The 26,958-nt window shown below is 34.3% G+C and overlaps 2 protein-coding genes across 5 annotated transcripts; one reads left to right on the top strand and one right to left on the bottom strand.

Annotated features, from left to right (window-relative positions):
* Positions 1–471: 471 nt before the first annotated feature.
* THAP5 (THAP domain containing 5) lies at positions 472–13,506 on the bottom strand. The gene is made up of 3 exons (XM_074268290.1): positions 13,371–13,506; positions 5,155–5,347; positions 472–4,341 (listed from the first exon to the last, which is right to left on the bottom strand). The coding sequence occupies exons 1-3, from the start codon at positions 13,448–13,450 to the stop codon at positions 3,415–3,417; spliced, it is 1,200 nt and encodes a 399-aa protein (XP_074124391.1). The 5' UTR covers positions 13,451–13,506; the 3' UTR covers positions 472–3,414.
* DNAJB9 (DnaJ heat shock protein family (Hsp40) member B9) lies at positions 13,318–23,932 on the top strand. Of its 4 annotated transcripts, none has more exons than XM_074268294.1 (3): positions 13,318–13,778; positions 15,929–16,155; positions 21,184–23,932. In XM_074268294.1, the coding sequence occupies exons 2-3, from the start codon at positions 15,933–15,935 to the stop codon at positions 21,618–21,620; spliced, it is 660 nt and encodes a 219-aa protein (XP_074124395.1). In that variant the 5' UTR covers positions 13,318–13,778; positions 15,929–15,932; the 3' UTR covers positions 21,621–23,932. The 4 variants fall into 4 exon arrangements, with proteins under 4 accessions (XP_074124395.1, XP_074124393.1, XP_074124392.1 ...); XM_074268292.1 differs by having other exon boundaries at positions 13,719–14,099; XM_074268291.1 differs by lacking the exon at positions 13,318–13,778 and adding an exon at positions 14,064–14,176.
* Positions 23,933–26,958: the final 3,026 nt, after the last annotated feature.

Below are 26,958 nucleotides of genomic sequence, written 5' to 3'. Positions count from 1 at the left end.
AAGTTGCAATTGGCCATTGGCTGGAAAGCTAGAAGAATCATTGTAAAATTAGGGAGCTAGTTTAGTTCAGTGTTCTAGGATAATAACTCAGAAATGTGAGGTAAAGAGTTTTCTTTTAGGCTGTGTAGCTTAAGTTATTATGCCAGGAAAGAAACCAATAACTTAGGGAAGATTGTTAAGTAAAAATTAGTGGATAAATGATGGAATTTTGTTCTCTGAGAATTGAAATGTGTAGAAAGGTTGCAAGAGGAAAACTCAGCATTACAATAGGTCTATTTCATGTTTAAAATTCCTTAATTCTGAGATATTTTTAATCATGTCTCATACATATTTTGTTGCATAATAATTAAAACCTATGACTTGCATTGTAGATCAGAATCATAAAAAACATTTTTTGGGGGAAGATGTTCTTATTTTGCTATATAAAAATATAGCTCTAGAAATACAAGATGCATTAAAATGTTCAGAATTGTTTTACAAAATTTATTTTTCTATTGAAAATGTAAAAGAGCTATTACATTTGTATTTAACATTTCAACTGAAAGACAAATCTTCATAAAAGTCCGTATTTTAATTCATTAGAAACATATCTTATAAGTTTTATGAGTTACAAACCTTTGATCTGTGAACCTAACATACATATGGCAGGTTGTATGTTGTCTCCCTTCTCTCCTGGACATCATAAGGCTATCAAAAGTCAACAGTACCACTTGGTAGTAATTGTGGGGTACTGTGACTTCCCTTCCCTCACCTTGGTAAGAACTGAATTATAAATATGTCATATTTCTTCCCATCTAGCTTTTGCCATGAACAATTTGATCTCAGGCAAATTTTATTCCATTATGTCCTTTTTCACTCCTGTGTTTTATCTCTTTCCTAGTTACCACTGAAAAAATGTCTTTATCTCCCTATGTAAGCCAAGATAGATATCAGTTGATAAGCATAAGAGAAAAATTAATCACCATAATGCCACCAACCTATATAACCCTTGCACTTCATTCTACAAACTACTTCCTTCTATTTTCTTACCTAAATCTGTCTATTATTCAAGCATGAGCACCCAAGATAAATAAAATGTAGTTTATCATTCTGTTGTTGTTGGGGTTTTTTTTTGGTTTAATGACTAGAATTTTTATTGTTTTCTTTAGTGCAAATGTACAGTACTGTATTTCTATTTAAGCCAATTCTTATCAGGGAGCCTAGGAACTTAACCATTCCTCATAACATTGTTTCTTTTGAAAATGGCTTCAAATAATATCCAACCAACCAACTTATAATTATAACTCAATTTTTGGAACACAAACCTGTTTGCAAGATGGGGTATTTCCTATATTACTAAAACAAACACACAAAAGGGAAAACAAAAAGTCCTAAATTGTTTTCAGGTAATATTTCTATCTAACCAAACTTATTTCTGAAAAAAATAAAAAATATAAATTATTCCTTTACATAAACAATCTTGTAGTTTTTCTGACTGAAACTGAGAACTGCCAACCTTGCAACATTACCTGATTGTGATAATGGGGGAAAAAATCATGCTTTACATTTTCAACCAACACAACAAGATGTTTCTATTCACTAAGTTTTAAATGAATGGGCATTACATTTTCAAAAAAAGTATTTTAGTTATCAACATTCTTGATCTGTATCATTTTAAAACTATGGTTAGCTTTCTATCACCTCACACAATCCAAAGCCACCTTTCTCTTTGTCAACTGGCAAATATTTAAGACAATGCAAAATTTTTAACATCAACCTAAGAAAATTTAGAACTAAGAAAAATAACCATAAAATTTATGGAGCTTGATAGGAGAAAATTATTTGCCTTCCAAAACTGAAATATATTACACTTTCTACTATTATATTAATTTATTAACATTTATCAATCAAGTTGAGTTAATTTCAGAAAATAACAATGAGCTATTTTTAAACTTTCAGTTATTTTTTCAAGTCACTACATTCCTACTTTAGGTTTTTTTTTGGTTAATTTTCTCTATGTAAAAGTAATTTTTATTTGCATGATTCTTTTCTTTCAATTTTATTTCCCCAATTTTATCAATTTCCTTAAAATTTCTTGATTATAAGCTAAACACAGCAAACTAAAGTGAAGATGAGTAGGAATAGTATTTCTTAATATATCAATGTTTCTTGACCCTCCCCCCAAAATTTTTGCAATGTCCAACACACAATCAATTTATTAAAAAGTCAATAGTGCAGCTAGATTGCACAGTGGTTAGAGCACCAGCCCTGAAGTCAGGAGGACCCAAGTTCAAATCTCATCTAAGACACTTAACACTTTCTAGCTGTATGATCCTGGGCAAGTCACTTAACCCCAATTGCCTTAGCCAAAAAAAGAAAGAAAAAGAAAAAAATCAATAATACTCCTTAAGGAATAAATACAGAGGATGATTATTATGAAAATTATATTTTAAAATTTCCATTTATTAATTCATCCCTTGTATTTATGAAATATAAGGATACAGTTGATATTCTTTTATATAGCTCCTAGGAAACTATTACAACAACCCACCACACAAGGTATATTTATAATGCAAGAATTAATCCTTAAGCTTTAAGCGAATCTTCTCCCAAGAACATAATTGGGCACAATGTAAAGATGGTGCCCAGTTTACAATGCAGTTCAAATGAAAACAAAATAATCCTGGGGCACACTTTATTACAGAAATGTACTGCAGTTGAAAGGTCAAACCACATAGGAATTCTTATAAAAATGAATACTGAGTCTATCTAGCCAACATAAGCAACAATTATGATCAAGATATATTATAAAATAAGTAAATCTCTGTGCATAATGCTCTTAAGTAGGGAAGGGTCTAATGGAAACAGAATTTTATGGCTGACAAGATCCCCTGATCTAATTCCCTTATTTTACAGATGAGACACCTGAAATATAGGTGTGATTTTTCCCAAATTTACATAGCTAGCCAATAGCAAGCTGTGCAACTACATCACAGGTTTACTGACTCCCATCTAATGTGTTTTTCTCATTTTATAGAAGTTCAATTTTTAGGACTCAGATATATTTTACAATAAATTCATCATTACATAATTACCATAAGATGTTGCTCCTTTACAGTGTTAACATCAACATGGAGTATTAGAATGAAATGACAGAATTTGTTTCACAAATGCTTCCTTGAGCTAAAATACAAATATTTAAATTCCCCCCCTGCCCATTTCACTCATTATACTTTTTAACCAATCACTTTAAAGGGCAATTTTCTATTTCTGGGTTTTATGAAAACAAGAGGCCCTTTATGACATTGTACTTTCATAAATGTTATTAAGAACATGAGATTCATGCTGGAAAAAAAAGGTTGCCTTGCAAATCACTCAGGGATAATCAAAGAATTAGCAATGATGTTATATAAAATCATGGCTACTAAAAAGTTTTTATTCTATCATAGTAACTTCAAATGTTGTGAAACAGTTTTCTACAATCTTGAGTTTTTCTTCAGATAGCAAGTTTTCTTGTTTTAGCTGTCCTATAAGAGTTTCCAGAGATTTGAGTCTTCCTAAAGTTTGCTGCTCTTGTAGTTCAAGAAGGGTTATCTTTGAATGTAGTTTGGTAACTTTTTGCCAAAGAAGTTCCCTGTTAATATCTTGTCTACAATAAGAATGCTCAGTTTGTAGTATTTCAATTCCATAGTCTGTGTCATCATATAAGGAATCTTCAATATCTAGATCTTCCACATTTATTCTCTCTTCTTCTATTGGCATGAATGAACTGGATGATTCAGGCTTAGAGCTTTCAGTAGGCACTAGAATGGTAATAACTGATTCTTCATCTGTATTTAGCTCTTCAATTGTCTGAGTAATTGTACTCAGTAAGACAGTATTTTCCTGTGTTGATACAGAAATATCTGTGATATCTGGATTAGAGAAATGATCTATAGCTGTTTCAACTATATTACTGGGCTCCACAGAAAGATGCACATGCTCTGGATTTGAGACATTCAAAGTAGCAGTTGTAGTATTTAAGAGGTTCTCAAAAGATGTATGAAAGCTACTAACTTCTAAATCTTGGACAACTGCTGTTTCTAAAACAGGTTTTGGTTTTTCAATATGTTGTGGAATTGCAGAATTAATAGTTAATGTGTCATTATGTAGATTTTCCATATTGGAAACTGGTGGCTTATCCTTTTGTAATGGTTCACTCAAAGAAGAGGAATAAAGTAAATTTGTACTTCCATCACATTTTTCTGTGCTTAAAATATTTTTCTTTGGTTCCATTTGTGCAGATAATTCTTCTGACTTTACCATTTCTCTCTCATCTTCTACTTTTTCCCCCTGAGGATTGTTTTTTACATGGTCTTTCTCCTAGAAAACAATATTTTCAAATTCAGCAAGTTCATTTATCAAAGCTTTAAATAAAAATTATTATTTTATAAAAAATAACATTAAAAGGTATATTTTAAAAGTAAAAATTATCAACACTCAAAAATATTCTACTAAATATCTTAGCAACTTAGTAAAATTTTAAAGGTTCAAGGTATTTTAAAATATCTTACCGAAAAAATAGGTAAATGTTACAATAAACTTTTTAAATTTAGAATCTCAAGGTAAATATTACTTTAAAATCCTTTTTCTTTATAATAGATATTCAACAATTAATTTAGGCAAACAACAATCATCAGGTAAATAGTTAATAAAAGAATCCCACTCACTTTTAGTATTATAGCTCCTATACGTAAAATAAAAAGACTAAATTCCTTAAATTTTTTGAACTATTGACTGTCTTCTGTATGAGTTTTCTTTTTTTTTCTTTTTTTTTTTTAATTATCATCATAATGGGAAAAACAGATGTTTTCTACATTAGAAACCTCATCCTTTTTGGGGCATGACATTACTATGAAATATACTTTTCTTAATGCCAAGTTTCATACTATACTTTAATTGACAAATTTTATAATTAAATTAAAAGACTAAATTAATTTTCTCCACATTTATTATGTGAGGTAATTATTTTGAAAAATTAGGTTTTTTTCTTTTATGAATTTTCTCTCTTTCTCTCTACACAGTCCTCAAATATGTAGGATTTCCTATAAGCTAAATATATAATAATCCTACTTCTCTGACAACTTCAGTCACCTTTTCAATTACTTTCAAAGAAAGAGGGAAAAAAAAAATTACCTGACTGTCCTCAGGTAAAGAAAAAATAGTTGGCACAGCAGTTTGTTTTAGATATCGAATTCCCCATCTGATGTCAAGTGAGTCTGGAGTAAAATGGTCACTGCACAGGAACTGGTATTTACTGGGAACCCATGTATCACGTTTCATATTCCGTAACCATTTTTCAAGTCTCTCTTTGTCATGGAGAGGAAACCTGGAATTGAAAAGAAAAAGCAATGACTCTAAACTCAGGTGATCTAGGTTCCAATCCAACTTCTGACTTATATTGTATGTGTGAGGTTAGGCTTGTCACTTCCTTGGGCTTCAGATTCCTCATCTACTAAATGAAGAAACCATTATGATCCTTTTATCAGCAATAAGAAAAATGACATTTCACCAGTTTTGTACTCACAAGAAATCCTGTTGATGGAAAATAAAACTTTAACTTCCCTACAAGTTAGAAGTGACTATGAAAAAAATAGATTTTTTTTTCTTGAATTTCATTCTAACTTCAGATTTCAATTTAACCTTTTGAAAATTTTTGCCAATGCTACTGGTATATATAAACAACATACATATACATATACTCATGTATAGATACTATAAACATATGCATGTATGAATATATATATATATATATATATAAAGGCAGGTGCATATATATCATAAACACATATACAAATCTAAAGGAGATTAGTTTGACTAAGTAAAGAATTATTTTAGAGGAAAAAAAGCAAACATTTGGCATCAGATATTGGTACTTTTTGGTATAAAAACAAAATAAATTATTTGGTAAAGATTTTTAAGAAGATAGGTTCTAAGCATTTGGTATTTGTTATTAGCATGGCTTTATTCTGATAGGCAACATATCACTACCAGTTTTAAAGTTTCAAGTTTTAACAACTTTAAAATTTATTTTTCATGACAAATCCTAAATTCTTATTATCATAACTTTCATAAAATAGAGTCTCTAAGACAAATATTATAGAGATGTCTATTTATGAACATTCACAAAATGACCTTCTGTTACCATACCTTTAAGATGCTATTTGGCAAAAGAGCTGCTGCCAGGAAGGACCAATGTTCTGAAAGAGTCTATCCTTTTGGGATATCACTATCTATATAGCGTTCTTCACCTAATGCTCTAAGCCTACTTTATCCTAGTTTCCCGTCACCACCTGGACAAGCTATTTGAGTTTTCATTCCCCTTCTAGATCAAATTCTCAGAATTACCATTCTTTCTCCATTCATCACAATCTCTGGGAGGCTTTCCTTAGCATCAGAGCACCCTTTTTCATAGTGCAGGCCTACTGAGACTCAGGCTCCTGGTATCAAGAGCTCTTGGTACTAGCCCCTGGTAACAAGAGCTCTTGGTACTAACTTGGTCCTGGCAACCTAACCTCCTTACTTAACATTGTTTTCATGGCAAAAATATGTTACCAGTTAATACATTTTAAAAGTGCACATGGAATTTATGAAGACCTTTTGTGGAAACTTTAGCAAATATGTATGAGACATTTTTTAAAGGTTTCTTATGCCTTGCATAAACTTAACATTTACTGAATCAATTTCTCTAAAGCCCTGAGTTAGATCAACTTAAATAACAGTTTATCTTTTTTAAACTGGACCATTTGCCTCCAATAACTCCTAAAGGAGCAACGAATGTACATTTAAAATCATTGTGCCAAATAAGAGACTATTACAAGCAAAAAAAGTTCCTTTACCACTAAGTTTTAGAAGTAGCGTGCATGTACAATTAATGTGTGTGCATGCATGCATATAAAAATAGATTATGAGAATTGTATTTATTTTCCTAATAGCTACACACTTTAAGAACTGGATTTGCTGTAGTAAAAATTTTGGATACTATCACTATTTATCTATGAATTTACTTAGATACAGATTTTGCAAAGAAAACAGGGAAAATAAGTACTGAACAATTTTATTCCCAAAGCAACTCCTACATTTATTCTGTGCTTTAAAAAAACAACTGTTAATGACAGTAGAAGATTAAATTAAAGAAACCAATTGTTTGGATAGATGGGGGAAGAGTATGTTGTTGAAATTCATGTCCATCTCTATACAACAGCTTTCCTCCTATCTCTTTCCTTATGGTTAAGAGCCTCATCCTCTTGGTTTCCTGATTCTGTCAATGGCACCATTATTTACCAAGTTACAAATGCTGAAAACTTGAAACTTCCTTCTCCCATACCTATTACAATCTGTTGTAAAGAGCTCTTTGTTTCAACGATATTTCTAAGACATCTTTCTATTTCTATTGTCACCAGAGATGGACACATGACTTTATTACCAACTATCTTATTACAGTATCTTCCTTACTAGTCTCCTGCCAATATATCCACCATATCATTTTCCCCATGCATAGATTTAATGTTTCTTCTTGATTCAAAATGCTGTGATGGTTAACAACTACTTGCATACTATACAATCCAAATTCTTTGTTCATGGCACAGTGAAAAGATCACTGGATTTGGATTCAGAGGATCAAAATTCAAAATACATCTTTCCCATTTGCAGTATTTATGTGGCCTTGACTAAATGACTTCATCACTCTCTGTCTCAGTGTTTTATTTGTAAAATGAGATTGGCCTAGTCTTTTCCTACCTTTTCCATTCTTAGAATATATTTCCTACCATCTTTGCCTTTGGGAAGCTTAAGCAATTTTCAAGATTCTTTTCATATATACTCAATAGGGGAACAGGATTCTATCTTATCCTGCAGAAAAACAGAAGGAGAATGGGATATCAGATGTGAGAAGGAGGGGAGGATGATAAAAGAGATGGCATATTGGGGCAGAGAGTGGTCAGTAGCAAAACACTTCTGAGGAGGGACATGGTGAAAGGAGAGAGAATAAATGGGGGGAATTACAATAGTAATTATATTTTAAAAATTCAAAGCAAGTTTCTCTGATGAAATATTGTTCTCTGGGAAAATGATGAGCAGGATGCTCTCAGGAAAAAAAACAAAAACAAAAACAAAAACAAAAAAACAATAACCTGGAAAGTCCTCCATGAATAAAACGAAATATATTATAATCAAAATAACAGCAATGTTCTGGGAGGACAAGCTGTAAATGACTTTGCTATTCTCAGTAGTACAATCATCCATACCTACTCTGAAAAACTTATGATGAAAAATCTTATTCATACTCAGAGAAGGAACTAATCAAGTCTGAATATAGATCGAAGCATTCTTTCTCACTCTTATTTTTAACTTAATTTTTCTGGAGGGTTTTTATTTTAATTAGGGCGATGTATGTTTTCTTTCACAACTTGACTTTTATGGAAATGTTTTGCATTACAAGTGGTTTCTTAATTGTGGGTAGGGATAAGGGAGAGAATCTGGAACTCAAAAATCTTAAAAAACAAATGTAAAAAAAATTGTTTTGAATGTAACTGGGGAAAATATTAAATGAATAAATTAAACAAAAAAGATTCTATTCAATATTTTATTTCTTCCAAGAAATTTCTGATAATTCTTCAATTCACTCTTAGTCAGAACAGACATTTCTTTCCTTGGACCATATGCTTATAGTCTAGTTTTGTATCATAACCATTTATAATCTTTTGAAATTGTTTCATGAAGGCACAGGCTATCTCTTTCTTATTGTTCATATTTCTTCACTGTCTTCCAAGCCCAACCATGAAAGCATATTTCTTTCCTACTCTTCATCCCCAGCTGCCTAGCACAGTGCTCAGGACATAATAGATGATTAATAATATTAAGATGGAATTTTGGACTGTAGGATCCCTTCAAAGCAACTATAGTCTTGCAAGGGAGATGGCAGTTAATGAGCTGGGCCTAGACGTCTTTGAAACATGTGCTTAAATCTATTAACAAACTTCACTGAAAGCAATTCTAAATGAAAAGACAAACTTTTACTTATTTGCAACTTTTCTTTCTGGATTAATAAAGGCTTTGTTGGTATATATGGTTCATATATAAGATTTTGAAGCATCCTCAAAGTCTTACTTTACAAATTAAGCAAATGAAAGTAATCAGCTTGTTAATAGTAATTCACTGTTCTTTCTATGATACCATAGTGCCTTTCATCAAAACCTGCTGACCATTTATGGTATTACTAAAACAAAGAAATAATTTGGGATCCAAAGGATATTTTTATTTTTTGGGGAAAAAAAAACAAAAACCAACCAAACAAAAAAAAAAGTTCTTGAACAAACTATGAGTGAGAATATCTGGGATTACTAAAAGTAGTCATTTGTTTTCTAGAACTTTATGAGTAAAGTATTTTATGACTAGTGGAGATGAGTGATAGTGACATGCCTAGAATTTATAAGGCTAACTTAGACTAATAGTTTAGTGAAAATATCCCTTTAAGATTTTGTTCCATGACTCCAATGCTTATCAACTAACTTAAATTAAGTTTCCAGATATCATGATTCTATGAATGAGCTTGCACAATTTTTTTTTTTTTTGGTGACAGACATAATTCCCACCCCAAATAAATGGTAACAAATCTTCTTGTTCTCTTGTCTTCGTCAAGATTACAGCAATGTAATCCAGTTTTCCTTGGGTCTAATTACTCTGGATGGTCACTTAATGCTTGCTGAATTGAATAAACCAAACATTGAGTTTCAGGGCTTTTAAAAGCTGAAGTTTAAAAAGAACCAGGGCTTATCCTTTTTTTTTTTTTTTTTTTTTTACAGCTACTGCAATGAAATCATGTAATTTCTACCATGTGTTTGCAATTACCAAGCTTTGTCCTATGATGCTAGGAACTACAGTGACCCATCCTGGATTATATATAAAACATTATACAAAGGAAAAATATATCTTGAAATATCTGATTCAGTTGCTTTTAAGTTGTGTCTGACTCTTCATGACCCCATTCAGGGTTTTCTTAGTAGTTTGCCATTCCCTTTTCTAGAACATTTTACAAATGAGGAAACTGAAGCAAACAAGCTTAAGTGATTTGCCCAGGGTCACAGTTAATGAGTGAGACTGGAACTGACCTTCAGAAGATGTGTTACTAGGCCCAGCACTTTATCCACTGTGCCATCTAGCTATATCATCTTGAAATATAGTACATATGTAACATAAATATTCCCAAATATAGTTTCCCAATCAGAGATTCCTAATCTTTTAGGATGATTGAAAAACAGAGAATCATTCTAAGAGCAACAATTCCTATACATTATACATGTTATAAAATTTATAACAATACACTAAAAAGGTTCATTTGTCTTCCAAGCATCTCAATGATGTACAGATATACAAATGCTGGTATTTATGTGTAAAACATATCTGAAGAAAGAAGTAGGACTGACCTTAATTTATCAACCCTTAAAAACTAAAATATAACGAAGCAGTGATGGCGAATATCTACAATTTTTATATTGCTTTAGAGTTTGCAAAGCACTGGACATCATCTGATGCTTACAATTACATGAGATAAATTCTACACTTGTTTTCCCCACATTACAAATGAAAAAACTGAAGGTGTGAGAGGTTGTGACTTGATAGATACAAAGTCAGAAAATGCCTGAGGCAGAATGACTCCAAGGCTAATGCTTCATTCATTAGGCTACATACCCTCTTACTTACTAAATTAACTCCAATGCTCCCTAATCAATTCCAGGATCAAATATAAAATCCTTTAGCATTCATAATCTGACTCTTCCCTTTACCTTATACTCTTCCACAATATCCCCATCTTCCAAGTATGCTATTGACCTGGTTTTCTTGCTTTCCAAGATTTTGTAGATTCCAGGCATTTTCCAGCCTTCTCCCATGGCTGGGTTACTCTCCTTCCTCATCTCTGCTTCCTGGTTTCTTTCAAGTCCTAGTGATGGGGTTCTAGTGGTAGTTAGAGTTGTGGAAATCCCCTTTTGCTCAGCAGAGATCCTTCATTTAAGAATTCATGAACCCGAAGAGTTTTAAGTGGCAAAAATGGAAGTTTATTGTTGGATGAGAAGTCAGCTTTGCTAGAAAAACTGACTTCTTCAGTGGCAAAGTCCTATTAGGGAAATGGAGACTGGCACTGAGAAGAAAAGTCTTCTCAGTGGATAGGACTGCTGGCAGAAGCTATGCCCTACTCCAGACTTCTGCAAGAATCAGGAGTTTAGAAATATCCTTTAATAGGAAAATCTGAGGCTCAGGCTTCAGGTTGAAAAGAAAGCCAAAGTCCCCAGGTCTAGATCTCCAATGGAATGGAAATCACTTTTTGAAGGCTTCTGGAAATTGGAATTTCCTGAAAAGGGTCTGCACCAATGGAGTGATTTGCCTTAGAAAAGGCCCAGCCAGGAGGATATGCTCTCATAGACTCTCTGGAGTTGGGGGCATGGGGGGTGGGGAAGGGTGGAGGTGTCAGGAATGAAAGGGGACAGAATTTCAGTGTTAATTTTACAAATCAAAAGGGAACACAGTTTTACACCCCCATCACTAACTAAAATTCCATTTTCTAAAGGAAGCTTTTTCTAGATTTCCTTAATTCTAGTGCCTTTCCTCTGTTGATTATTTCAACTTTATTCTGTACAAAATTTGTTTGTACATTGTTATTTGCATGTTGTCTCCCCCATTAGATGATGAAATTCCAGAGTGGGGACTGTCTTTTGACTTTCTTTGTAGCCCCCGGGGCCTAGCACACAGTAGATGTTTAATACACATTTACTGACTAGCAGATTAAATTGTCATCCTATAATTTTATTTCATTCTATCCCATAATACAAAGGGAGCAGCAACTACAGCCCACAAGCAATGGAGAATGAAAAGCAAAGTGAGGCTGAATAATCAAATAAAAACTTCCATAAAGCATAAATCAAGTATTTCTTCAATGTTTTACATTTTTTCTCATAGTAAAAGTACTCTGAATCTGAAATGTACTCTGGTGGCCAAATGCTACAAATAGTTAGTGTAGACATTTTAAATGATGTACATTAAATTTTGATTGCATATTTAAGAATAGTAGTAAAATTATTTTCTATTTTGTGAGATGGAATAATTCTTTAAAGCAGTACTTGATTAAATAAGGGTATGATAGTGAGATAAAAGTTAAAGACAAGAGTTCAGAATTACAACAGATCTGAAGACCCCATTTCTCTAAGCTTCAATTCAAAGTATTAAGGTGTCATGAGCAATATTGCACTCTTCTACTACATTTCTAGAAATAAGGCTTGAGAAATAAACATAAACAACTAATAACACCTCTACATTTCGTTAAGTGCTGTTCATAGGCCCAAGGTTACATGTAAAAAAAAAATTGATCTGCATGAGTCTTTGGAAATTGTCAAAATATTAGTATTAACCTGAGTTGCTTAGCAGGTGTCCTCAATATAATTTAGAGCATAAGTTCTCACTGCTGATATTTAATATTATCATTAATACTGTTCTTAGTATTTATTATATTCAATAATTAAGCCTTAAGCAGCTAATTAAAACAAAGGCAACTGGCTATAGTATCTGAGCAGTCCCATTTGCTTCATGGCTTCTCTGGGCAACCAAAGCATAACTTGTTTACCTCAAATGCAGCTCTGGGAGCCACACCAGGTGTAACAAGAGGTACACTCCCAGTAAAGATGGAGGCTACCACACCTAACATTTGATTCAAGTCAGAAATTTTTAGTTCGACAATTCCTCCAGTCTCATCGTGGATGGAATGGAAACAGCAACGGACTGGGGGCCTCAAGTCTTTCTAATCCATTGCTACAAGGCTTACATGGCTGGTAGGCTGTGCCTCAGTTTCCTCATCTGCGTTACTGAACTTCCCACAGTTCCTGTACTTCTAGCATCACAGCGAGTACGGTTCAAAAAGAGACGCTTAGTCAAAGCGCTCTGTAAATGCTAACGGGCTTGCACATATTTGATTGGAGACCTTTCTTACTGGCAGAAGTTGCCCCAGCGTTGGAAAGGCCAGCTAGAGCACAAATAAGGGAAAAAACGTTCTCCCGAAGGGAGCGGGAGTGGAGAGGGGCAAGTTGCAAGAGACACTCCTCAACGGCTTCTTACAGCCCGGTTGCAGCAGCCCCGCGAGGCTGCTGTCACTCGCTCCTTCGGCTGGGGACCAAAGCGCAATAAAGCCACGGGTTTCATCAGACACCAAAGGAGAAGGCAAGAAGGGGAGAGAGAGACAGAAGAGTGCGCGCGCGAGGCCGAACGCCAACACCAGTTCGGTCCGCGGGATCGGCCCCAGGCGTCGGCGCCCTCCCCCAGGACGGCCGAGGAGGCTGCAAGGCGCTTCATTCGGGGGGACAACTTACGGGTAGAAACTCAGTTTCCGGTCTTTATTGTTTCGTCCTCGGCGGTTCTTACAGCTAAACGCGGCGCAATAACGGGGCATTGCGTCCGACGAGCCGCGCTGAGGCTAAAGGGGAAGAGGAATAGGAGACGCAAGACAACCGCGCCGCTAGAAGCGACGGGCAGGCCAAGGGCCTGCACGGAGCCGTGAGGGTGACCGGGCCCACCTCGGGGCTGCTAGACCATCCTTGGCGCGACCCAAAGGCCTACTGCGCCTGCCCGGAGGCTGATGGGAATGGGAAGGAACGGAGGGAGGCTCTAGAGCTGTCACTGCCGCCGCACACCCATTTCCGCCTTCCGTGCGACTTGAAATCCCTCCTCCCCCTCGCCTTCTCCTCACGTCAGGCCGGAAGTGACTTGAGAGAAAAGAGGTAACAACAGTCTTCCACGTGCGCTAAAGGCGCCGGGAGTCAGGTGGGGTGGCCTCAGCCAATGGAAAAACGTTTCGTGTAGGACTCTGCCTGGTGCGGGCTTGGCGCTGGCTAGGGTTGCTGGGGAGCGGCGGCGGCGGCTGTGGGACCCAGAGTTGGAGCTGGAGCGAGGCTGACGTGCAGCGGCGGTGCTGCGCGTCTGGGAGGAGGACCGGGTAAAAAGTGGGTAGTCTGGCGCTAAGAGGGGCACCACCGTGATCTGGAGGACGAGGGGGGCGCTGCTTCGTCTTCGCCTCCTGAGGGGGCTCGGAGCGGCCGAAGGTGAGACTGAGGAAGGTGGCGGCCGCGGATATGACAAGATACGGGGAGAGGGATCAGGGAATGAACTTGGAGTTGAGGTAAAGGGGAGAAGGTGGTGACAAAGGGCCCTCTATCTAGGGTGGCTAAGCCGCGGGAGTTACGGAGTAGAGGGGAGGTGGTCACAGGCTGAGCACCTGATGGGCCCGTTCCTCGTCAGCTGAGCTTACCCGGCATTGGCTGAGGGCGGGGTGGGGGTGGGGGAGCGAGGCTAGGGGAGCTCGAATGGAGAGGTTGGGCCAAGTGCAGGTGTCTGGCATTCTCCTACCCGATGCTCCTTTCTCTGATTTCTGATTGGGGAGCATCACCTGGAAAGGGCCCCCGCCCAGCATCCGGCGCTCCGATCTGATGCTGCGACGTTGGCGGTGTCTACGTTGTCAGGTTAAAGTCTTTGACTGTTAGCAACTGGTAGGTGACCCTGTGTTGCTCTGCAGGTCCTTCCCAGTCCACAGAGAGACCATTCAAACTGAAAAGTGGGTTCGGTCCTAAATGCTTTTGTTTTGAACGCATTCAAGCGAATCTCTTGCCTGCTTGAAGGTCCTGGCATCCGGGGTTTTTCTGGCATTTTAAACCCTGACGGTGCCTCATAAACAAACCCTCAATCCAGTTGAAACAAGTTACTAAGTTTATATGCCTTTTCACACAGGAAGGTGAACTTTAAGCCCGAGTACTCGTGACTATGAGTAATTGGGGGGTGGGGTGGGGTGGGGATGGAGGGATTTTTCCACCTGATAGTTAAATTGGCAATTTCAATTATCCGTAGCGTTTTTCATCATCTGTGTGGTTTTATCACCTTCGGGTATTAAGCTCTCAGGTGCAATGCAGTGCTCAAGAGACTGGTTTTTATCCGGAATTTTCGGTGTAAAAGTTGTGACGTGTGAAACATTTGACTTGAGAGTGAATACCCACTTTTTAATTTAAACTTTTTGTTTATGTTTACAAAAGTTTTTCATATTGTTCTTCCGGTATTAATTAAGGAAATTAATTCCAGTATAATTAAGGAAAAATAGTCATTAAGCTTTTATTGAGTGTTTTATTGGCAGATGCTATTGGAAGGTCTGAAAGTAAAGCTTCATACAAGAACTTAAATTTGAAGCCACATATACTGTTGAAATAATGTACATTATTGAGATTTGCATATCACTTGGGCCACATTTGATCCTCCCCAAAGTAGGCCAGATGGAATTGTTGATTCCATTTAACTAATAATAAGAGAATGGATAATTCCACCAAGATGGAATTATTCTGACATTAAGAATGAGGAAATTGAGACCCTGAGAAGCGAATAATTTATGTGTTCATGGTTCCAAGACTGAAAAAAATTTTAAACCAGGTTTTGCTTCCATGTTTCTCTTCTTTACTAGTTTATTGCTTTTTTCATCATATAACTAAAAAACTTTATAGCATTCATAAAGCAGCATGTAACATTTGGCATAGCTATGTTTAATAAAAAACATTTCTTTAAAAATTTTTTTTAAAAACCACCTTTTTAAAATAAAATTTTCTTTTAAAAAATAAAAAAGCTATTTCTTTTTAAAAAATGCTACTATTTGTGTACTTTTATGATAGCCTTGAATGCTATATTTATGAAAAAATTCACAAGATAATATAGTTAGAGCTGGAGTAAATCTTTGAGGTCCACAGAATCCATTCCTCTCATTTTACATATGAGGAAATAAATGTAGAGAGGTGAAGTGATATTTTGTTATCCTTTCTGCCAGTCTACATCTCAATTTTAAGAGCATTTATGATAGCCAATAACTGTCTTATGTTATAATTTTCTTCTTTTCCAGGGTCATGAAAATGGCTACTCCACAAGCAGTTTTCACCTTTGCAATCTGCATTTTAATGATTACAGAATTAATTCTAGCTACAGAAAATTACTACGATGTCTTAGGAGTTCCAAAATCTGCATCTGAACGCCAAATCAAGAAGGCCTTTCACAAGTTGGCCATGAAATACCATCCTGACAAAAATAAGAGTCCTGATGCTGAAACTAAATTTAGAGAGATTGCAGAAGGTAATGAAGACATCAATATTGATTGGTTGATTAATTTTCTCAAATTTGTGGGGTTTATAGTTATTCAAAAAGAAAGTTTAAGAAATATAAACATCCTCTCTAGGTTCTGGGTAGCGTCATGGAAAGTATGTGGTAATAATTCACATTTTATATAGCTATATAGCTAGCCCTTTAAGATTTAGAAAACATTTCAGTCATGTAAGATAGGTAATAGCAGAAGTATTATTGTCCTTATTTTATAGATGAAGAAGCTGAATCTCATAAAGATTAAGTGAATGTAAATAAAAAACTGTACATATCCATCTTACTGTATTGTATTGCTATTTAAAGATATCTTTATATGAATTTTTTTCCTCCTATGTCCTTTGCTAGTGATAAATTTTAAAATGGCCACAAAGTAGTCTTCACATGGAAAATAAAATGGTATTTCTTTGTTCCCAGAGGTCATTCTCTCACTGTTTTGGAAAAGAAAACTAAAAAATTGTCAGCAATGAAAATACCTTATCTGAAAATAAAAAGTTTACTTTTATAATACATATACTTAGAGAATTTTAGATTTTTCAAAATTTCAAGTTGAGTTAATTGAGTGTTACCTCTTCTATAGTATATATAACTGGCCTCATAATTTATAATTGGTAAGTCTCTATTAATATGTATATATTGGTTTGTATGTATAGCTAGGTTCTGATTCATGTGAATAATGAATCCTATGAAGTTGTTGCATTTTTTTTTTTTTTTGAATCAGCACAATTCAGAGTTATAATTATATAAACTATAGTCATTGTTTCCTTCCAAGTGTGAATTTGAACAAATTGACCACTTTGGGGGATTTATTATTCATAAAAATCAGGACCTAGTTGTATGTAAAATATAACTTGTATTAAATGCCACAGAAGGAGATTGTTCAGTCATACATTAAAAATAGACCTCATCTAATGCCATGAAATACTTCTTGAATTAGCATGTCACACTTGTAAGGGTTAGATAGGTGGCACAGTGAATAGAGCAGAGCCTGCAATCAAGACCTGAGTTCAAATGCAGCTTCAGACACTAGCTGTGTTACTGTGGGCAAATAACTTAACTTGTTTGTCTCAATAACCTCATCTGTAAAATGGGGAAGGATGAGGAGAGGAGGAGGGAAGAGCAGTAATAATATTTACCTCCCAAAGTGGCTATAAGGATTAAATGAGATAATAATTGTAAAATGCTTAACAGGGCCTTACATACAGTAAATGCTATATAAATGTTAGCTAATGCTGTTATATGGTTTACAGCAAACCAGATTCTTTCAGTGAAAGCTTAGGGAATGATGATGCATATGATCACATCTTAAAATTAAATTTATCAATTTCTATTTCAAAAGAATCAAAATGTAGCATCTGTGGATCCACAGTACCTATAGATATAGAATTCAATTCTTTATCCCCATTTATGAATTAAATATGATCAGAAAGTGTTCACTACCTGGTTGGCCAATGTTCTGGTAATTCTTCAAACTTATGAGTTAGTCTAGACTTCCATTAACATCTTGTCACTGGATCTACAAAGTAAACTTTTAAAGCTTTGTGTAGGACCTGTCAGAGGCTGAATTCTATTCTTATATATAGTCTTAGATAATCCAAGGTCCTCTCTGTGTTATGATGAAACCTTAAAGTAAGAGTTTAATGAAAATGGTCATTGTGAGGGAATATATTAGAATGTAAATGGCATGCTATAGGAAAATCTGATAAAAACACCAATGAAATTAGGAGTAGTCATTCATTGTTCACTAACTATATGTATGGCACTTTTGTTCATTTGTTCCTAACTCCTTGTGACCCCATTTGAGGTTTTCTTGGCAAAAGTGCTGGAATGATTTGCCATTTAGTTCTCCAACTCATTTTACAAGTGAGGAACTGACCTGCCCAGAATCACACAGCTAAAAAGTTTGAGACCATGTTCAACTTAGAAAGATGAGTGTGCCTGGCTTCAGGCCTAGTACTTTGTTCACTGTGCCACACAGCTGCCCTGTGTAGCATTTTGCTGTTACCACATAATAAAGTACATTCTTGAATATATGAAAGGTTATCATTAAATAAAAAGCTCCTTGGTACATTTGAAATGATGCACTACTCAGAAAATTGTTTTTTAAATGCTATATTTTAAAAATGAATATAAACCTAGTTTTAGAGTCATGTATGTACAGGTCCTAAAGTAACATCGTGATGCAAATTTTTTAATCTTTTAAGATATTAAATATTTTGTTACTAAATCTAAAATGAAGTTTTATTTCTGTTATTTGTACTTTGGTTATAAGTGGTCCATCACTTCTGTTTCTTGTCATTTTCCTTAAAAGCTTATATTTATAAATACTAGACAAACTTGAAGAATAGATTTAATGGATTTTAGAGGCAGCCAGGGATGCAATGAATAGTGTATTGGCCCTGGAAAAAGAAAGACAATTTTAAATCCAATCTCAAATGCTTATTGGAATAAGTAATTTAACTTGTTTGCCTCAGTTCCTCACCTGTGGAATGAGGATAATAAGAGTACTCATCTCACAGCATTGTTGGAAGGATCAAATGATTAATATGCACATGCCTTTAAAGTGTTTAGCATAGCATCTGGCACATAGTAGGGATTATATAATGCTTATTTCCTTATCCCTTTTGTTTTCCACTTCTTTTTTCCCCAGTTACAATTTTTGATAAACCATTGTTAATGGATTTTTCTTTTTCTACTGTATTTCAAGCCCTGTTTACAAGGTTCTGGGATTTTAAAAGAAAAGAAAAAAAAAAAAAAAGGCCATGCCTTCAAAGAATTTAGTTTTGAATGAATAAGATATAATGAGATATATATTTATAACACATGTATATTGTAGACGGATGGTAGTTTGAAAGAAGGAGGCATTAGCATGTGAACTCCTATGAAATGGTGGAATTTGAACTTTCTTGAAGGAAGTTAGGGGAGCTAAGAAATAGAGATGAAGAGACAGATCATTCCAGGCCTGAAGGACAGTGAAAAGATTGAACTAAAGTAGGCTACCATTGATAAGTCATAAAAAGCATGGAAGAAAGGTAGATGACTAGAAAAGTAGGGAGGGACTGAGGTTGTAAAGAGCTTTAAATGCCAAACAGAGGAGTTTGCATTGAATTCTGAAGCTAATTCAGAGACTCTAGATTTAATTGAATAGTGGTTGATATGATTTATGTTTTTGGGAAAAATCACATTGGATGATGTATTATTAGAGTGGGAAGAGTGTGAGGCAGAGAGAACAAAAAGTGAGCTATTGTAATAATCCCTGCAAGAGGCCATGAGGTCCTGTACTAGAGTTGCTTTGTGGATAAAGAGAAGGAAGTATATACCAGAGATGTTGGGAAGCTAGAGATGTCAAGCTTTGTTAATACATTAGATAACAAGGGCTGAGAGAGTGGGGAATCACTAAGGTAGTGAACTGGGTAATTGGGAGTGGATAGTGGTATTTTCTATAGTAAGAAAAGATTAGAAGCTACAAATGGGGAGAAAGGTGAATTCTGTTTTGGACCTGTTTATTTGAGATGGAGTTTGACATGTTCTGAAGGTATTTGGTGATGCATGACTAACTTAAGAGAAAATAGGGCAGTATATATATAGACCTGGAGACCATAAGCCTAATAATGGTGATTAGAATCTTAGAAGATGCTGAAATTCCCCAAGTGTACTGATTTAGAAACAAAAAACAAGATTCAGTACATGCCTACCAACTATGGGGATTCCCTATACACAAAGCACCAACAAAGAAGGGAAACTGAAAAGGATCATGAAAAGTTAGAAAAAAAGAGTGTTAGTAGTGAAAGGTGATTTATAGTATTAGGTACAGAATAGCCTGTTATATTTTGCAATTGAGAAATCACTGGTAACTAAGTTTAGCTGACAAGGGGAGTTGAGAGATAGAACAGCTATTAGGAGCAAATGAGAATTTTTTTAAGGATAGGAGAAGACATGAGTGTGTGGCAAATAGTAGATAAGGCTACTGTAGATAGGGAGAAATTGAAGAAAAGAAAGGGAAGGAGAGTGAGAAAAAGTTTTCTGGAGAATTCAGGAGAATATGGCACCAAGGGTGCATGTAAAGGGGTTGGCTTTGACAAAGAGAAGGGCTACCTTTGTTTAGGGGATAGGAGTGAAGGAAATAATGGAGGAAGAAGGCAGGAAGGATGTGAGGAAGAATTCCTTGGGATATTTGAGGAGATATGAGAATGTTTAGAACAGTCTCTGTGTATACTTTGAAGTAATGATCCTTAAAAATACTTTAAAAATATCTTCTCGACATAAGTAGAACTGTTAAATATAAACATTACTTATGCTTTATAAATTCTATTTTGGTACTGATTCATCATTTCACTACTGTTGTTGACTTGGTATTTGATGGGGTGAAAAAAAGGTCACTGGTCTTGAAATATTACATGGGACGTGAGCTTTTGTCTCGCTAAATATTTTCTAGTTGTGGCACCTTTAGTTTTCTCAGACTTAGTTTCCTCATATGTAAATTGAATGTACTAATATTTATATTATGTGCTTCACAGTGTTGGTTTTAAGAAAAACAAGTTGTGAACAATATAATCTGTGATATAAATTGTGTTATTAGCAATCTTCGATTCTAGAATTCTGCTTTTTTTGTATAAGAGACCTCTCTAGAATTTTTGGCCATATGGCTCTTTTACATTTTAGAGACATATATTGTTATATGTCTGGTCATCTATTATCTTTATGTATGAAAGGAAATAGTGATGTCAGTAATTTACCAGCAAATTCAGACAATCTCCAACTTCTGGATGTGTATTTATGTATGCATGTGTGTATATGTACACATATATATAGACACATATGTGTCTATATATGTACATGTGGATTAAAAAAAAAAATCACTACTACCCAAGCAAATGTTTTATAAAATGGCCATAATATCTAAGAGTCATTGAGTTAAAAGATTTACCTTATTTAAAGGTTTTATTGTGTAAAATTTCATATTTCTTTGCCTTCAGTTAAAAAATTTTTTTTTATCCCTTTCAGCTTATGAAACACTTTCAGATGCCAATAGGCGAAAAGAGTATGATTCACTTGGACATAGTACCTTTACTAGTAGTGGTGGAAATACCTTCCAGCAGTCATTCAACTTCAACTTTGATGATCTTTTTAAAGACTTTGATTTCTTTGGTTCTGACAAAAACACTCAAACAAAAAAACATTTTGAAACTCACTTCCGAACACGGCAGGATGGTTCCAGCAGACAAAGACATCATTTTCAGGAGTTCTCTTTTGGAGGTGGACTGTTTGATGACATGTTTGAAGATATGGAAAAAATGTTTTCATTTAATGGTTTTGACAATGCAAACCGACACACAGTGCAAACCGAAAAGAGATTCCATGGGTCTGGCAAGCATTGTAGGACTGTCACTCAACGTAGAGGAAATATGGTTACTACATACACTGACTGTTCAGGACAGTAATTCTATATCACTCTTACAAAGCCAGCTAATCTTTTCTTATGGATACAAATAGAAACAAACCTTTCTGTGAACTTTTGACAAATGCATGAATTCACATTTTAAAGTACTTAATAAATATCATAAAGAGGTGTATGTAAAACAATCTTGACAACTTTAGATGATAATGAGCTAATTAACATTTCCTCAATTAGGCCATGAAAGTATGTTAGAAATTTAATTAATTATAATAAATTTGGTTTACCTGACAACAAATTCCTTCACTTGGTTAGATTTGTTAAAACCAAGAAAGGGTTCATGAATTTAATGATTAAACAGATATTTACTTGACTTAAATTGTAATTAGAACTGAATAGACTTGCAGTGAAATTTTTAGTAACTTTATGTGCATGATCTATACTAATTTTCTTGATAAATATACCTAAAATATGGAATTTTGTTATGAAGAGAGCTACTTAAGTAAAATGTCTGATTTCATTAGGATTATCAGAGATCGCATTTCATTCATGAAATTTAGGAATTTTGCAATTCTATTTTTCTATTGAATTTATTCAAAGGAGAAAAGAGTCATGGGATAGTTTAGTAGTGCTTTCCATGAAAATACTTTTTTAAACATGGAATATGTATTAGTGAAAGGAATTAACCTTGTTCACATATATTTGGACTAATTATTTTGACAGATATAAAATATAATTGATGTGTTGCCAAGAAATTGTTTCATGTTTGCTGAGCTACTCTCTTTGTAATGGAACTCATATCTGCTTTTTAGTGCCATTCATATTTCTTTAGTTTTTGACCACCTACTTATTTTTATGAATGTCCTCATTATGTCAAGTGCGTTTCCTTTTTTCTTTGCATTCATCATTTGGTAATTAACTAATACCTCAGTCTTTAAAAACAGCCAATATGTATACCCTTATCTTAATGTGCAATATTTTTAAATAGTAGAAATGTTTTTGTTTGTTTTTTTGCACAGACTTAATTTCTTTGTGTAACTACATTTTGTAGTTTTATAAAATTTCAGTTCTGTATTTTTCTATGTCATACTTGAGTATTAATCATATCTATATATTTGTTGACAAAGCTAGCACCTATCATAACAGTTGTATGTGAGTGAAACAAATACAATATTTGCAACTTGAATGTTCTGTTTATTCTTGGTTACTAGGGTAAAGTGTTTATTTTAATATAATGAAAGCTACAAAATCATTTGTCCAAAATTCAAGGCAAGTGAACTTCAGCATTTATCAGTATTTTACTTTTATGGGGAATTAATCAAACATTTTTAAATGCCTGAAAATAGGCTTCAGCTGATTTGAATTTACAGATTACTTTGTTTTGAGACTAAAATTATCAAAAATGGTAATTTCTTTTTACATTTAATATAATTTGTTCTACTAGTTTATTTTGCTTGCTACTGTCACTAGCCATTCAGTTTTGAAAGTATGGCTAAATATTAAATAACAGTACTAATGTAGAAGTTGTGCAGTTTTGAAACTATAGTATAATTTCAACTGGAATGCTTAGGGAATTGGGCATATTGGTTAACTGAGAATCAGATAACCTTTTACAATAAATGGTTTTTAGAGAGGGGAGAGGCAGCAGAGGTAATGTAGGCCACAAAGGTTAAAGAATTTGTTCAAGAAGAGTATACATCTAATTGTCAACAGTCAAACCAGTACTGGAAGTTGGTTTTAATATCTAGTACTCTATACATCACAGTTTATTTGAACTTGTAATCATGAAAGTCTTTCTAAACTGTGTTAGTATATATTCCTTCCTTAGGAGTGGAGTACTAACGTAGTATGCGATTTCATCTTTTCATTTAGGACATTGTAATGCCTAAATGTAATTCTGAAAATCATTTTGTATTGTATAGTACTGTAGAATTTAGAAAAGGTTGGGCTGAATGTCTATTGACTAGACCGTGTACTCAAAGTTGTTTTTTGTCAATCCTAAATATGACCTTGTTTTCTTATTATATTGCTTTTCCTCTTAAAAGCTACATATGTTCCCTTTCTTATGGTTCCACATTTCTGACAAATATCTGGTCATTAGAAAGTTTTATTTAATTGTTGTTTTACTTTGCTTGTTTGGGCAAAGGGCCTCAAGATTTTTTTTCCCCGGTTGACGAGTTTTTGCTTATTGGGGAAGAGTAGAGACTGCAATGTTGTTGTACTTTATAGCCATTCTCAATAACATATAATGAGGAAGGTAAAGTATACACTCAGTTTTGCAGTTAAATAAACAAATTGCAGGACATCTTGTCTTTTTATTGTGCAAATAAAAATACTGGATATTACTCTACTTTGAAATAAGGCTATACCTGTATTATTCCAACCAGTAGTTGGGAATGGGGGAAAAAATGACTTTATAGGCATGGGATTGCTTTAAAGAATTTATTGTTTATTATTAACTATGCTGAAGACAACAGGAACAAGGGAGTAGGATAGGGACTGAACATTCAGATAGAGAGGAAGTTGCAGAGAAACAAATTGTGGTAACAAAAAGGTAAATATGCATTGGCAAAGAAAAGGTGCAAAGCTAGCTTTGTGATTGGTTTATTTAGAAAATCAAAAGAGATGGAGACAGCAACATAAGCAAAGTAGCAGGGGTACAAGTTAAATTCACAAATATTAGCATATCTATGTTACAAAAATTAGGAAGAAGAAAAGGTATATTTAGAGAGTATTAAGCATGTGGGGAGTGAATTTACCAAGACAGGAAGCACTTCAATAAATAGCAAATTTTAATTGAATTTAAGTTATAAAATAAGAGAGTTGGAGAAATATTCAGTGATTTTGACCTAAATATTTTTAAAATGATAAAATTCATTTGCATATAAGAGTTTACATTACTCAAATTACTGTGAGATATTTTATGGACTTCAGCCTTAATATTGTATTACTGACACATCTACCTCCATTATTCTTGGCTATTGGTTGGGGGACAATGTTACCCAATAATGCTTAGTGGGTTCGTTACAAATTTATATATTCTAAGTGGACCAGGCTGCAATATAATCCTTTTACCAAATATCCTATTAACCACAAAGGTTATTCCAAACTTCAAGATGAAGCTCTTAATGCTCATATTTTACCTAGAAAATAAAGAATTCTATTTATCTAGAAAATAAAGATTACTACTTAGAATCATTTTTCTCTTCACCCTCATCTCACAATTTCTTTTCTCCTTAAAATCATCTCCCCTTTAGAAGGATTTAGAAGGATCAGGCTTATGATGCAATTTAAAATACTATAATTTCTTCTATGGCTTCAAATTTATTTTAGAAACAATTATATGTGGATATCAATTCAACTTCGAAATATCTTTTTATATAAATAGGATGAATTTCTTGACCTTGTGGATTTAAAATGATTAAAATGTCAATTGATGGATCGTGAGCCTTTGAAATATTGTTAAATGCTTTAATCTGGTCTCTGATGAGGAGATGGCACTTCCCATAATTAACTTCTTTATGTACCCTTGCTTCCATTCCTTTCTCTTTTTACCAGCAGATTGCCTCCACTATAATCACCCCCTCCCCTTTATTTAATCTTTCCTTAATTACTGATTCCTTTTCTGTTGCTGGAGTCTTCCTCTTCCCCTCCCCCCCTTTAAAAATTCATGATAGATTCTACCATTAATTTTTTCAGTTATTGACTTTTCTTGACCCCATGAATTATGGCATACCAGGCCCTTCTATCCCTGAGTATATTTCAAAAATTTGTCCAAGTTTATGTTCATTATTTCCACGATACTATCCTATCCATTTCATCCTCTGCTACCCCCTTTTCCTTTTAGCCTATTTTCCAATAAGACCCTTCTTTATTGTGGACTAAAGTATTTAAACATCAGCTTCAGTATTTGATTTTCCAGTGAAAAGCTTGAATTTCTTTTAAGTGTTGACTGATTGAATCTTCTTGTTGTTCAAGAGACTCTCAAGTCTTCTCCATAATTGGAAAGCACCAATTCTGCAGAGCTTAGGATTCTTTATAGCTGCAAATCCAATCTGCAGTGAGTATCTTTGAACCTGAGAACATAGTCTGATAGTACTTCCATTTTTTCTCCCTGTTTGCTAGGAAGGGGTGGGAGCAGTGTCAATATCTTATTTTTTTTAATGTTAAACTTAAAGCCATTTTTTATACTCTTCTTTCATCTTCATTAAAAAATTAATTGCTCATCAGTTTCTATCATTAGAGTGGTATCACTTACATATCAGATTGTTAATGTTTTTCCTGGCAACCTTAATTCCAGCTTTTGATAACATCGGCTTAGCATTTTGCACGATATATTATATATGCATTTTTGCTTATAAGTTAAACACGGTGACAAAATATAGCCTTGTACTTTTCCTCCCCCCCATCCTCCAATCTTAAACTAAGGAAATGTTCTGTGTTTGATTTTAATTGTTGCTTCTTGGCTCACATACAGATTCATGAAGAGAGAAATAAGATGATCTGGTACTGTCATCTCTTGATTGTGGTTCACACAGAAGCTTTAGTGTAATCAATGAAGCAGAAGTAGATGTTCTGAACTCCCTTGGTTTCTTCATAATTCAGCAAATGTTGGTAGTTTGCTTTCTGTTTTCTCTGCTTCTTTGATATCTCTAATTGTCTTGAAGTGATCTCTTGTCTTTCCCATTCTATTATTTTCTTTTATTTCTTTGCATTGCTCATTTAAGAAAATCTATTTTCTGGAATTCTATACTTGGTTGGGTAGAACTTTCTCCTTTGACCTTTGTGCTTTCAATCTTTCTTCAACTAAAGTCTCATTAAGTAGCCATTTTGATTTTTTCATTCTTCCTTTTCTTTGGAATGGTTTTTATTGCTGTCTCCTGTATAATGTGAACCTCTGTCCAAAGTTTTTCAGGACTTTATCTAATAGATTAATCCCTGCTGTCCTATATCTCTCCTCACTTTTGTGCTTAAGCTTTTTAAAAGTCGTTTATTTCGGGAGGTTTCCACTTCTCCCCCTCTCTCTCCTCTAAGACCTTTCCCAATATGTCTTTTGATTTCTTGTTTGACTGAATTTGCTCTCCAAAGATACCAATGATCTTTAAATATTAATAATATTAACAATAATATTAAACATCTTATTTAATATTTTATTTTTCCCAATTCCTTCAGAGTACTTGAGTAGTCTTGGATCATTCTATTGCTGAGAATAGCAAAGTCATCCATAGCTCATCATCCCAGAAACATTGCTATTAGTTTGTACACATTACCTTTAGCTTTGCTTGAGTTCATGAGGACTTTTCCAGGTTTTCTTGAAAACATCTTGCTTATCATTTCCTATAGAATAATCACATATCACAATTTAATCAGTCATTCCCCAATTG

Source organism: Sminthopsis crassicaudata, chromosome 5 (assembly GCF_048593235.1).
Source record: "Sminthopsis crassicaudata isolate SCR6 chromosome 5, ASM4859323v1, whole genome shotgun sequence".
Taxonomy (NCBI): domain Eukaryota; kingdom Metazoa; phylum Chordata; class Mammalia; order Dasyuromorphia; family Dasyuridae; genus Sminthopsis; species Sminthopsis crassicaudata.
Note: the sequence above shows the minus strand (reverse complement) of the source record. Positions and strands in the feature narration are given on the sequence as shown.

Coding starts and splice junctions, on each gene's coding strand:
- THAP5 (XM_074268290.1), bottom strand. CDS start 13,450: ATGCCCCGTTATTGCGCCGCGTTTAGCTGTAAGAACCGCCGAGGACGA. Junction 5,348..13,370: donor CGGAAACTGAGTTTCTACCC/GTAAGTTGTCCC, acceptor TTTCAATTCCAG/GTTTCCTCTCCATGACAAAG. Junction 4,342..5,154: donor CTTTACCTGAGGACAGTCAG/GTAATTTTTTTT, acceptor ATTGTTTTCTAG/GAGAAAGACCATGTAAAAAA.
- DNAJB9 (XM_074268291.1), top strand. CDS start 14,130: ATGACAAGATACGGGGAGAGGGATCAGGGAATGAACTTGGAGTTGAG. Junction 14,177..15,928: donor GGAATGAACTTGGAGTTGAG/GTAAAGGGGAGA, acceptor CTTCTTTTCCAG/GGTCATGAAAATGGCTACTC. Junction 16,156..21,183: donor ATTTAGAGAGATTGCAGAAG/GTAATGAAGACA, acceptor TATCCCTTTCAG/CTTATGAAACACTTTCAGAT.